Genomic DNA, 13,884 nt, shown 5'->3' with positions numbered 1-13,884 from the left:
ATTTAATATATAAAAAGTGAAAATAACCCCATCTGTTTGGGAGCTAGAGCTAATTTTCTTCGAAAAACAGTGAAAAAACAGAGATTTTTGATACTTTGAGCGAGTGTCGGCACCATAAACAAAAAATACCAAGACTGGAAACTCGGCGGTCAACTGACGTTTGCCTACAAGCTGCGAGGTGTGGTGAATGTCGTGAACCTATCGTTGTGTTCGTGTCAAATGTGTGGTGAATGTCGTGAACCTATAAATGTGTGCGTGTTAACGTCATTTACCAACGTGGTGGCTTTCACATATATTCACAGACAGCACTGTACACAAAAGGGTTTCGGGGGGAAAGACGTACGAAATTTTCCAGTCTTGGTATTTTTTGTTTATGGCTGAAGTGCAAACTCGATTTAAAATAAAACTTTCTATGTTATAGATTGATGTTACCTATCTAATTGAAATGCTTCTCGTATTATATACTGAAAAAACGTATATATACTGAATAAACGTAATAATATATAATAATTTTATCAATTATAGAAGCACAGAGTAAAATTGACTGAAAAAAAAAACAAAACAAAAAGGGCACCCAGTGGGGGTTGAACCTGCTATGCCTGGATTGATAGGCGAGCGCTTTAACATCGGGCTAACTCAATGGGTGCGTTCACGTACCGATCCAAGGGTATCTGGATACCTTTGTGTTGTTGTAATCCCATATAAAATCTCAGCTGATCGATCAGCTGTGTTGACAAGCAAAAAAATCCAAAGGTATCTTAAAAATTTCTGGATTCTCGTGTATCTTATGGGAGATTTGATGAACAGCTGATTCGTGTTCACAAACGTATCGGATACTTAGGTATCTTGGATAGGGTATCTGTGCGTACGTGAACGCACCCAATGTTGACAATTGTCGTGACAAACTAAAACAAATCTTAAGATATTCAACGAAGTGTTATGGAATTTTTAGGATTTAAGCTTTTAATAGAAAAAAAATTAAATTTTAGAGAAATAATTTTTCTGTTTATTTACGTTTTTTTATAGAAAAAAAAAATAAAATGCAGTTGTAAAATACATATTTGTTGTTTTTTTTTATGAAGTTTAAGCTTCACGAGTCGTTTCGTTGGTAGTTCAATAATTTTATTAAGATAAACTCTCGCTTTTTGCTAATTTTCCTTTTTATATAAAATAAATTAACTTAAAATAAAATGTGAGTATTAATTCTGTTGCGTTTTTGTTTTAAGATTAAAAGAAGTTTTAAGAATTGTTAGTGTTTTCCAGATATATTTTGTGTTCGTTGATATGGCATTGGCAGCAAACACCCGAGAAAAAATTTTTCTTGTAGGCTATCCGTCTCATCAAATTACAGGGTGTAAATTACCCTCAAATCGTCAAGTTTTGTCAACACTATTTTTTAATTTGCGAATTGTAAAATTAAATTTAAAGGAATCTGCAAGACTTGTCATTCGAGAGGTACTTATTTTTTGGGAAAAAGCCAGAATTCAAACAAAATATGAAAAAGATGCCATTGTTAAATTAGAAAAACTTTACAATGAGTGGAGAAATCACCAACGAAATAAAAACAAAACGCTTGAAAGCACCAAAAATAAAATAAAAGAATTTGCGTTGAAAATGGACGATCTCTTTGATATAGCACATCGAGATGCGTTGACCATTACTGAAAAAAAACGCAGAATTGAAGAATTCAGATTTGATATTGGTAAGCTTTAGTATTATTATCATTTTAATTAGATCTTTAGTATTTACTTCAATAATTATGTATAAGAAATTTAACACGATGTTAAGTATTTTGTTTTTTAGAAATAAAACAGTAAAAAAAAAGTTTCATTTTAAATCGAGTTTGTACTTCAGCTCTTTTTGAGGTAAGTACTGAAAATTTAAATTGATGACAATATTTTTTTTTTTGTAAAACTAAACAAATTTTGAATCTGAATTATGTGTAATAACACTACCTTTCATTTAATATATAAAAAGTGAAAATAACCCCATCTGTTTGGGAGCTAGAGCTAATTTTCTTCGAAAAACAGTGAAAAAACAGAGATTTTTGATACTTTGAGCGAGTGTCGGCACCATTTAGACTTATCCAATCGAGCTTAAATTTTGGCTATCTAAAAATCTGCAAAGGCGGAACATTTTATGGGGTTCCCCCGACCAAATTTCGAAAATCGATTTCTTGCGGACACTCTAGTGTAGACTCTACACTCTGCAGTAGGGTAGTCCAATTTTTTGGTTTTTACATTTCCGTTGTTCCCCACTCAAAAATTTGTTGCATATGTGTTTTTTATTACACACGTGAAATTTCAGCTTTTTAGGTGAAGTGTAAGTGGGCGCTCAACAAGCTCAAAGTTTTTGCTCACATGCTGTTATAGCTGGGTCCTCATGCCTAGTAATTAACTCTTGTTTTGATTTATCAAGTGGATTAAGTTATGATGTGGTAAAGTTTTTCATAAAAAACCAATAGTTAAGTGATATTTTCACAGATAATAACTTTTGTTCATTTAAATTCGTCTGTAAGTATTTTTTGCTTAAAGTTAACAAAACAGAATTAATCAATGAAATGCGAGCTAGTGACTCAAAACCAAAGAAACATGAAAATCATTTACATGGTTGTCGGGAACATGCGTGCTTATCATGTTTAAGCCAAATTCCAACCTCAAGCCAAGTCCTAATACAATATAATCAGATATTAAGGGTAAGGTAAGGGTAACAAAGTCTAATATTCCAAAGCTGATGAGCGCCCTCTTCCTTTTACTTTAGAGGGCTAAAACTTTCAGCATGTGTTGGTATTGATGTCTGAAGCAAAATAATGCGTGGGGAACTAATGAATTATATAGTTTATTTTTTTGCCTTATAACGTGGACCACACTACTCTGCAGTGACTACGGAGACTTAAGAATAAAGCCAGAACTATAATTTTCGGATGCGTTGGGCGAAACGGAGGGGAACAGCTCTCGCTTCCTCCAATTATAGTTCTGGGTTAAGTAGTCGAACGGGTGTTTTTATTTTTTTATTTTATTTTATTTTGTTTATTTTATTTTTTTTATATTATTTTATATTATTTTATTTCATTTTTTTTTAAATTTTATTTTATTTTAATTTATTTTATTTCATTTCATCATTATTTTACTTTATACGCCCTTATTTATGGGACCTCTAATTTTACAGTTCTGGCTCTAATGACGCAGCAGTTCTCGATACAGACTTTTTTCTAATGATCATACCTTCTCTTTTTATACCATGCTCTTGAAGGGTGTACTTTTGTACATTATTTTTGACAAAAATAAAAATATTTCTGTTATAGACAGTACCTAAACAGACTTATTTTTATTGCTGCACTTCCAAGCACTGTAGATGTTCAGCAGTACACCTATTATTAGGAAATAGTAACGGAGTTATGAATACTAGAGTTATGCGCGACAGAGTTATGCTCGTCAAAGTTATGAAAACCCGAAGTTATAAAAAAAAAACAGAAATTATGAAGAGCCAAAGTTATGAAAAACCGATGTTATGGAAAACCAGAGCTATGAACACCAAAGCTTTAAAACGTGGTTCTTGAGCCATTGAGAGGAACGATTTACGGGATGATTCAGGAGGAATGTACCAAAAAGTTAGAGCTAGTAGGTTGGGTCGAGACTAGAAAAAATATGTATTGGAGAGTGTAGTGAATAAAAACGCTATAATAATTGTTTCAGCATTAATACTATGTTTCCACCTACGATAAATCCGAGATTTAGCTAAGTAGATATAGAATAAATCTCGAGATTTATTTCAAATCTACTTCGCTAAATCTCAGATTCGGGTTCAGCTACCCTAAATCTAAGATTTTCACCTACTTTCAATCCAAGATTTAGAATAAAACTCGAGATTTATGCTAAATTTACTTAGCTAAATCTCGGATTTAGGGTAGGTGGAAACGTAGTATAAGCCTAGTACATACTTGGTGAAGCAAATCGTGAAGTGAATCCAAACATTTTTTTTTTGGTCACCCGTGAACGTTCCTGTGAAATTTAGTGGTGAAAAAAAGATTGGAGAGTTTTGCTTCACGACGTGAAGTGCAAAATGTACGGGAATCCCTTTTACTCGTGAATCTACTCTCCTCATAAATTTTTCGAAAAAAAATTTATTTGAAAATTGAAAACAAACAAAAATTGTATGAATTCACTTCACGACTTGCTTCACAAGTATGTATACTAGGCTTTAATGTAAATCTTAAATACCAATCGAATTCGTTTTTACAATGAAATCCACATTTTGTTCACTGTTCCAAATTAAAAGTCCAAAATTAAAGCTACGCGGCCCCATCGATTAAATTGTTAAGCAAAAAATAAATTTACAGTTTTTTAATAAAGTAATCAAATAAAAATAATGTTTTACAGTAAACAAACAAAAAATAGGAAATGCGATTTTTCAAAACAAAATAGGTATACCAAGTAAAAGGTAACTTCCAACCAAATGAACTTATGTAATTATGGTACTTCCACAAATCGGTTTTGCAACGCCGTCACATACCAATCAGATAAAAGTGTATTTGACGATTTCCCAGCATAAATGCGATAAGTGATCTCTCTCGACGGAGGTTTAAAATAAAATTCATAGACCGTATGTGGACAGTCTATATCTTTCATTTCTCGTTTTACCATATTTAAGAATTTTACAAGGAAGTCAACACATTGTAATGGATCCCAAAAGTTCTAGGATGGAATTCAATTCAATTGAGTCATAAACAATGAAACTTTTCTTACCGCTCCCTGTTGAACCAATGATTCTGTGTCCATGTGTACAATTTCGTCAACGAAACCACTTTCATTCCGATAGCCAATCATGTTATCATTAATGCCAGCTAGAAAGCTCATGCACCACCAATTCCTGCACTTGAATCTGCAAAAATTGCGATGCTGTTGTTCAGTGATCGGGCGAAGTGAGCAACTTAGCTCCATAAATTTCAAAGAATTCAAAATATCATTGTTCTCAATATTCATAACAGGCTCATCACTCAAAATGCCATCCATAACGGACCCATAAAGTAAGTTAATATTAGAGAATTGTCTCTTAAACACACAGAGGAATTCTATGGCTTCTTCTACGGGAACATTTGTAACCGGCTCCTCATAAGGACTCGCCACTAAGCAATGTTGCTCAAATTTCAGTCCACACCCATAGGCATATCTTTGCTGATCACTATACTCGTCGTAAGTTTCTTGTTCTTTCTCATTGAGATAGATATTTCCTTTGAATTTAGTGGCTTGAATGCACCAACCCTCTCGACCTTCAAAGGGTGTTTTCAATACTACACGAAGTGACCCTCGAAAGCAAATAAAATCAATTTCTTCAACAGCTCTTGTATTGACAGAGTCAAGTTTATTTGTTAGTAAATCCTCCTGGTGATCAAGTATGAAACGCAACATCGGAAACAATCGTTCATTTTTACTAAACCCTGTAGGCTTTGTCTTGGCTTGTTCGTTATCGGTATTTAGATTGAGTGGAAATATTGACGGCATTCGAAAGTAACGCAAACTGTCTGTCGTGTTTTTGTTAACACGATTCTGATCAAGACTGAAGCATCCAAGTGCTAGTGGTTTTTGAAAGTTGGGAAATTGAGTTTGAGTTCTTGCATATGAATTGCGTTTGCCAAAAAGTTTTGTGTTTATAAAAGACATTTCTGGATAAAATTCATTCATATTAGATGTTTAAAACTAGTTTACATCAATACTTACTTGTATCAAAGATCACTGATTTGATATTTTTATTTATATCCAACGGTACCGGCTACCATCAACATCAACAGGTACACGAAACAATAAGCCATGGATAAATTAAAATTATTCTTGAAACACAAAACCATAAACAAATTATTATTACCATCCCTACAGTGTTGCCGTGATAATGCTTCAAAAATAATGCAGTCACACCTTTTCACTACTCTTTCCCAATGCACTGGAGTGGAGAAAAGATTAAAGGAAATACCACACCGGAAAGGTATGCGATAGCAGTACGGGTACGGTACGGGTATTTGTATGAAAAAAATTCCAAACTGACACAATATCAACGTTCAGATGTGGAATTTTGTTCATACAATTACCCGTACCGCTTCCGCATGTACCCTTCGGTGTGGCCAAGCCTTAAAGGCTTGGCCACACCGGAGGGTATGCGGTATAGCGGTAACGATATTTGTACTAAAAAAAATTCCACACCTGAACGTTGATGTGTCAGTTTGGAATTTTTTTCATACAAGTACCCTCACCGCTACCCGTACCTCTACCTCATACCCTCCGGTGTGGCCAAGCCTTAAGGCTTGGCCACACCGGAGGGTACGCGGTAGCGGTAAGGGTAGCGGCAACGATATTTGTATTAAAAAAATTCCACACCCGAACGTTGATGTGTCAGTTTGGAATTTTTTCCATACAAATACCCGTACCGTTACCTGTACCTCTACCGCGTACCCTCCGGTGTGGCCAAGCCTTTAAGGCTTGGCCACACCGAAGGGTACATGCGGTAGCGGTACAGGTAATTGTATGAAAAAAATTCCACATCTGAACGTTGATGTGTCAGTTTGGAATTTTTTTCATACAAATACCCGTACCGCTACCGCATGTACCCTTCGGTGTGGCCAAGCCTTTAAGGCTTGACCACACCGGAAGGTATGTGCGGTAGCGGTACGGGTAATTGTATGAAAAAAATTCTACACTTGAATATTAGCCCCGTTCCATTGGAGGTGGTAGTTTACTCATGAGTAGATCTAGTACTAGAATGAACACATGATCTTCTACTCGAGGAGATAGGAATGTGTAGTTGTTGTACTAGATTTCTACTCATGAGTAAACTACACCACCTCCAATGGAACAGGGCTACTATGTTTCCACCTACGGTAAATCTGAGATTAAGGTAAGTAGATTTAGAATAAATCTAGAGATTTATTTTAAATCTACTTCGCTAAATCTCAGATTTGGGTTCAGCTACCCTAAATCTAAATTTTCACCTACTTTCAATCCGAGATTTAGAATAAAACTCGAGAATAGTGCTAAATCTACTTAGCTAAATCTCGGATTTAGGCTAGGTGGAAACATAAGATAAGACTTTAATTCATTGAAAACACCATACAAAAATCAATTCCGATTGTGTTCCTTTCTTTGTGCCACGAAAATTAATCAAGATTTCGAGCAGAATCTAATTACCAATGGAAAACCCCATTAGAAAATGAAACAAGAAAAAAAAGTTCATTACTGTACATTACAACCACCTTTGCCAACCTAACAAAAATAAATTCACCTCACGTCACCTCATAAAAGTCACTTTGACACAAGTAAGTAAAGTTGTCGTGTCTTTTGCTGCTTTGCGAATATCAGCATTTTTCATCACGAAAATCCCTTTTGTTAATTTTTAAAGAAAATCACAGATATTTAAACAAATTGTTCAAAATGAAGCCAAAATTAGAATTAAACCATGTCCTAATTGCATTTAATTTCCTGCTAAACTTTGTTTCCATTGATGGTAAGTAAACAAAAATCATTTCCCGGCTCGATATTCATTATGAGTGTGGCCACTTTTGATTGGCTATCTATCCTCCCCTTTTCTGATTAAAATAATTACAAAGAACCAACTCTTGATATCTCTGTTTACATCTTCGTTTAGGAGCTAAAACCCATCATGTCACATGTGGCTCCATAGTCAAGCTATTGAACTCAGACTACGGATCTCGACTGCATTCTCACGATGTCAAATACGGTTCTGGCTCTGGCCAACAGTCAGTGACAGGAATTGAAATCCAAGAAGATGTCGGCAGTCATTGGAGCATTAAAGCGCCAACTGGCAAATTCTGTAATCGAGGGGAGGCTATAAAGTGTGGAGACACCATCCGATTGGAACATCTTACCACAAAGAAGAACCTTCATTCGCACATGTTCTCCTCTCCACTCTCAGGTGAGCAGGAAGTCTCCTGCTACGGTGTTGATGGTTTGGGTGATACCGGCGATCATTGGGAGGTGGTTTGTAGTAGCGATAGCTGGCTTAGAGATTCGCCAGTGAGATTTAGACACATTGACACTGGAGTCTATCTTGGTTTGTCTGGACGATCGTTTGGTCGACCCATATCGGGACAAATGGAAGTTGTTGGTTTCAATAATCCACAACATGGATCTCGGTGGACTACTGCTGAAGGATTATTTGTAGTACCACAGGAGAAGGAAACCGAATATGCACACACTGAGTTGTAATAATTTAGTATTGTTTCTTGGTTTCCTTTAGTTTAAAATATTTTTGGTGTGCACTTGAAGTTGAACCTTGTGAAAGGTTTTCTTTTTTCTTGCTACAACTGTGGATAGAGTTAAGTGAATGACTTGATTTCGATACTAAATCATAAGACATCTTAGAAGGTACTGAAATTAAAGTAAAGTAGTAAAAATAAAGTTTCCATACACAAATCTAAGATAAAATTGCCCGTGACACTTTTTGTTTTTTGTTTAATAAAGACTCAAGCTGGATTTAAAATACATAATAATTATAAAACTAGATTTTTTTGATGACCTCTAACTTTGTTCTGATATAAGTTTAAGTGTTTGGAAAGAAAGATTAACGATTTATGATTAACAGGCCGGTTCGTATCAACGATGAGAACAATTGTAGGTGACGATGTATTCAGTGACGTGTCAGCATGAACTTATACAGAGAAGAGCAATTTTGAACAGATCAATGGTAAAGTTTTCGAACAGAACAGCAGAACAGAAAAGTTATGGCTTTCTTGCATTAACCTTGAAGATAATACCAGAATATGTAATGGAAAAAGTTGGAGATAACAAACTTGAGTCAAGCATGATGAATTATATCCATACATGTGGTAAGTATTACTAAAATTAGAGGATGTATAAACGATATAGACAAAAAACCACAGCAATTTTTGGAAATGAATGTAGGTACATTAAAATGTTGTTATGTTAGACTAAAAAAGAACCCTCTCGAAAACTAGGCGCTGCAGATTAACTCTAAAGGGTGGTTTTTTTATTTTTAGTTTCCTAAGCATTTTAGATAGGAATTTTGTAAAAAAAATATTCAAATTTTTTTTTATTTTTACTGAAAAAAAAAAATCCAGATAAGAAATGTCTATACATATATAATTTTCAAATAATTTTCAAAAATTATTAAGTCTTGAAAAGCCAACTTTTTTTTTTAAATAAATGAAAATTAGATGGTGTAGATCCAGTTTAGATAGATGAAAAAACGAAAATTACTATCTATAATCATTGAATAATTATATATAGAAGTGACACCGATAGTTTCTAGCGCCACAGAATTTTATTTTTTTCGGCAATCAGATGTACTAAAAAATGTCCAGAGAGAATGGGGCTTGTCCTAGAAAATTATATTTCCAAAAATTTGTTTTTAAAAAAGGAAATTTCACTAATACAAACATTAGAAAACAAATATCAAATAAAAATAAAACGTATCGACATGTCGACATCCTAAATTAGAAAAAAAAAATAAGGAAATTTTACTCACACATAAAACATAAAACAAATATCAAACAAAAATAAATCTTATCGACACATCGACATCCTATAAATGAAAAAAGAAAATATGGAAATTTTACTCATACATACAAAATTACACAAATATCAAACAAAAATATTGAAAAGTTATTTGACATTATAAATGTATCCATAGTAACTCGAAACTAAAAACAAAACATTTTTATTAACGACGAGAATTTGAACAAAATTAAATAATTATTGTTGTATATCCTAGGCACGTTATAGCTTATAGGGCATGAAAGTTACACTTATTTCAATAGTCCTATTAGCGTAGGTGACAAGGTGATTACTCTTTACTTTTGCTCTTTGAGTTCGTATCCCCACAGAGATTGCTATTTTTTTATAGTATTTTTTTTTTTGCAATATTATAAAATGCGTAACAACTAGCGCCTTTTTTTGCTGAATCGAAAATCCACCTGATAACTTTACTTCATGACAAATAAATTTGTGCCAAAGAAATCTGAATAAGAAGTTTTATTCACCAAAACTTATAATTAGTAAATTTTATTTTCTACGGGCCTTACCAATAATCAAATTCAAGGCTGACTTAAATATTTAACTGAATTATATATATTTCACCCTACCAATAAACAATTTAATACTCAGGTAAAAGGCTAACGCTCGGCTAAATTTAATAGTTGAGTTTCATAACGAGTGCAGCTTTTAACCTGAGTTGTTTTTATACACTAGTCCAAAAAGTTAAAGGAACAAAGCAGAATTCGTGATACCTCCAACAAGTACCTTTTCAATTTGATTTCTTCTACTAAGAAAGATTTGTAGAAAAAAAATTTCAAAATCGTTGGAACCTTATAAATAAATTAAAACAAAAAAAAATCAAAAATAAAATTGGTATGCAATTTCGTAGAAATCACTATTCAGCATTCAAAACTAAAATGTCAAAAAAAATTAATTTCCGGTTTTCGAAAATTTGTGAAACAGTACTGTAACTCTAGCCATAAAACACTTGGTGGTAGCACCTTCAAGATGTTGTTGTTGTTCAAAGATTATAATGGAAAATTTGATTTGTCAAAAAAAAGTGTTCAATTTTTTTTATCCAAAAACTATTATTTTTCCAAATTGTCTTACTGTTTTATATTTAAACTATATAAAAATTCTTTAAAATTGAATTGACAGTTTGGCAGAAAATCAGATTTAAAAAAAAAAACGGTTCTACGGTAGGTTAATAATAATTTTAAAACATTTCCATGATTGCCCAAAAACTAATGCAATGTCTGATTGTTATCTCAACTTTTTTTTTGTGAGAATGCATAGCTTGACTATATAGTATCATGACAAAATAAAGAGCATGTAAAAGCTACATTCTTCTAGTTTTAGGCTATTAGAACCAAATATTTTATTTCAAATGGTGAAATAGGAAAATCATTGGAACTATCCAAAACCACATTTTCATACATTTGCGATCAAAATAGACCTTTTTACAGTTTTTTTTTTTTCAAATAAACTCAAATTCTTGTGAGTTTATTTCAACATTTTATTAATTATTATCGTTTAAATTTTAGATTAAAAAAAAAATTAAAAACAGAGAAAAGTATCCAAAAATGGTACGAAAAGATTTTTTTTCCAAAATTTAACATTTTGTAAAATATGCAAATTTGAACAAAGCCGTAAATCCAAAGTTCTTGTTCGCATACATAAATCATTTTAAGCAAATAATCGAGATAGTTTCGTATTGTATTAAAATATTTGAAATATGCATTAAAATACTTTAAAATAATGTGTAATATGGCCATATTGTATGAACTTGATCCTTACCTACTCTTGCATATGGGGTTTAAGAAAATAGTAAGTATATACTACAGTGCATGCAGACAACATTTAAATAATGTGAACTACAGCTAGATATTATTACAAAAAGCACCCTAGTCAAAATTAAATAAACTCTCTATAGTTGAAGAAAAATCTTCTTGTCGTTAATAAAAACAGAAAAAAAAAATCCTTTCAAATATACATAACAATCAAACATTCAAAAATAAATGTTCAATTCAAAATATTACAAAAATTCAAAATAAATTCAATTTGAATATTACAGAAACAAAAATAAACAAACACACTTCTAACACAACACAAAACTAATACAAATACACCAAATATAAATAATATAGTAGTTGTGGTTACTTAGTAACCAAAAGTCCTTTTAAGGAATTTTTCGGCCATCGAATACACAATCCTAAAACGATTGTGGCGCCACTCTTGTAACGATTGTAGCGCCACCCCTCAAACAAAGCGGATGTTTTTTCCGGTGTCACTTCTATATATAATTATTCAATGCTATAATGCATAGCAAACTAAAAATTAAATAGCGACCCTTTAGAGATAAGCTACAGCACCTAGTTTTCACTATGGTTTTTTTCTAGTCAATCACTAACATTTTGGGTGGTAAAAGTTGAAAACAAAGAAAAAACATTTTTTGTTGCACCCTAATGTACATTGTACATTATAAGTTATTTAAAAGTATTTATGAATTTTCTTATCTATTCTTTACTAATACTCCAGTCAAAGCGTCGTAAAAAAGGGCCTCACCTTGCGATGAGAGGCACTGTCTGTTTTTATTTCATGGATCGATGGGGGTATATTTAAAAGGCTTAAACCCAATTTCTCACCACCTGATCATTCTTTTTAGCGGAGTTATTCACAAAAATGCATTTTTTGGGATATTTTACTTCTAAGCTAATATCTTTGCTTCAGATTATCGTAGACCAAAAAATAAACATACATTCTCTTCCTTATAATATTTTCTATCGTTGTATGTAATTTCATTGTATTTGAGTGAGTAAATATAAAATGGCAGCCGTTTAAAGTCAAATTCTTGTTGTTAAAAAACACATTTTTGTCATTATTTCGAAAAAAGCTTATATCATGATTGACATTTTTCTAACCTATTTTGTAGTCCTGTTTATGTCCTGCATTTTACAGAAAAAATGAGCTCTTTATCACCAAAGATGGCCGAGCTATTGATAAATGAACGCATGCAAAACCGGTGCAAAAACACCCAAAAATATCGTTTTTTGGGAATAACTCGACTTCAGAATGTCCTACAGCAAAAAATAAAGCAATGAATTGTTCGTTACAACATTTTCTATCAATTTAGTGCGCAATATTTTTGTTGAAACAAATAAAAAATAAGTAATATTAAGTCAAAGTCGTTTTTTTGTTAAGCAAACTCTTGCCTTATTATTTTGCAAACGGTGCGAGTATTGGCTAAGAAAATAAAATATTATTGTAGTCCTTTAAATTATCTACAATTCAAAAAAAAATTTAGCTTTCTACGGCCCACGGGAGCCGAGTTATTATAATTTTAAGAAAGCATTAATCCGTACGAAAATACAAAAAAAATTCCCTTGTTTATGATTCGAATACTAGTTCTCAGTGAGAGGGGTTGTTTTCATTGTTTCTTGTTATAAGAGAATTTGTCTTATGTTTTTTCGTTGGTCATTTGGACCTTTTTTAAAAAATTAATTTCTCGGCTCGTGTGGGTCGTAGAGAGCTAATTTTTTTTTTAAATTGTAGATAATTTAAAGGACTACAATAATATTTTATTTTCTTAGCCAATACGCGCACCGTTTGCAAAATAATAAGGCAAGAGTTTGCTAAACAAAAAAACGACTTTGACTTAATATTACTTATTTTTTATTTGTTTCAACAAAAATATTGCGCACTAAATTGATAGAAAATGTTGTAACGAACAATTCATTGCTTTATTTTTTGCTGTAGGACATTCTGAAGTCGAGTTATTCCCAAAAAACGATATTTTTGGGTGTTTTCGCACCGGTTTTGCATGCGTTCATTTATCAATAGCTCGGCCATCTTTGGTGATAAAGAGCTCATTTTTTCTGTAAAATGCAGGACATAAACAGGACTACAAAATAGGTTAGAAAAATGTCAATCATGATATAAGCTTTTTTCGAAATAATGACAAAAATGTGTTTTTTAACAACAAGAATTTGACTTTAAACGGCTGCCATTTTATATTTACTCACTCAAATACAATGAAATTACATACAACGATAGAAAATATTATAAGGAAGAGAATGTATGTTTATTTTTTGGTCTACGATAATCTGAAGCAAAGATATTAGCTTAGAAGTAAAATCTCCCAAAAAATGCATTTTTGTGAATAACTCCGCTAAAAAGAATGATCAGGTGGTGAGAAATTGGGTTTAAGCCTTTTAAATATACCCCCATCGATCCATGAAATAAAAACAGACAGTGCCTCTCATCGCAAGGTCAAATGACGCTTTGACTGGAGTATAATTTGGCATTGCAGATTTCAAATCTGCAGCTCTTGTTTGGGTGAAACAGGTACTATAAAAAAATACTTAAAAAGTAGCAAAAAAAAATT

At 32.5% G+C, this 13,884-nt stretch overlaps 2 protein-coding genes across 2 annotated transcripts; one reads left to right on the top strand and one right to left on the bottom strand.

The window, feature by feature from the left end:
* Window positions 1–4,328: 4,328 nt before the first annotated feature.
* Window positions 4,329–5,891, bottom strand: LOC129916134 (decapping nuclease DXO homolog). Its single transcript, XM_055995927.1, has 3 exons — window positions 5,718–5,891; window positions 4,746–5,662; window positions 4,329–4,694 (listed from the first exon to the last, which is right to left on the bottom strand). Exons 2-3 carry the CDS (start codon window positions 5,658–5,660, stop codon window positions 4,470–4,472), a joined length of 1,140 nt encoding a protein of 379 aa, XP_055851902.1. The 5' UTR covers window positions 5,661–5,662; window positions 5,718–5,891; the 3' UTR covers window positions 4,329–4,469.
* A 1,400-nt stretch (window positions 5,892–7,291) lies between these two features.
* Window positions 7,292–8,508, top strand: LOC129916957 (stromal cell-derived factor 2). The gene is made up of 2 exons (XM_055997218.1): window positions 7,292–7,491; window positions 7,633–8,508. Exons 1-2 carry the CDS (start codon window positions 7,419–7,421, stop codon window positions 8,211–8,213), a joined length of 654 nt encoding a protein of 217 aa, XP_055853193.1. The 5' UTR covers window positions 7,292–7,418; the 3' UTR covers window positions 8,214–8,508.
* The last annotated feature ends 5,376 nt before the right edge of the window (window positions 8,509–13,884 follow it).

Source organism: Episyrphus balteatus, chromosome 3 (genome assembly GCF_945859705.1).
Source record: "Episyrphus balteatus chromosome 3, idEpiBalt1.1, whole genome shotgun sequence".
NCBI lineage: Eukaryota > Metazoa > Arthropoda > Insecta > Diptera > Syrphidae > Episyrphus > Episyrphus balteatus.
The sequence above is the reverse complement of the archived record's forward strand: the minus strand, read 5'-3'. Positions and strand labels throughout refer to the sequence as shown.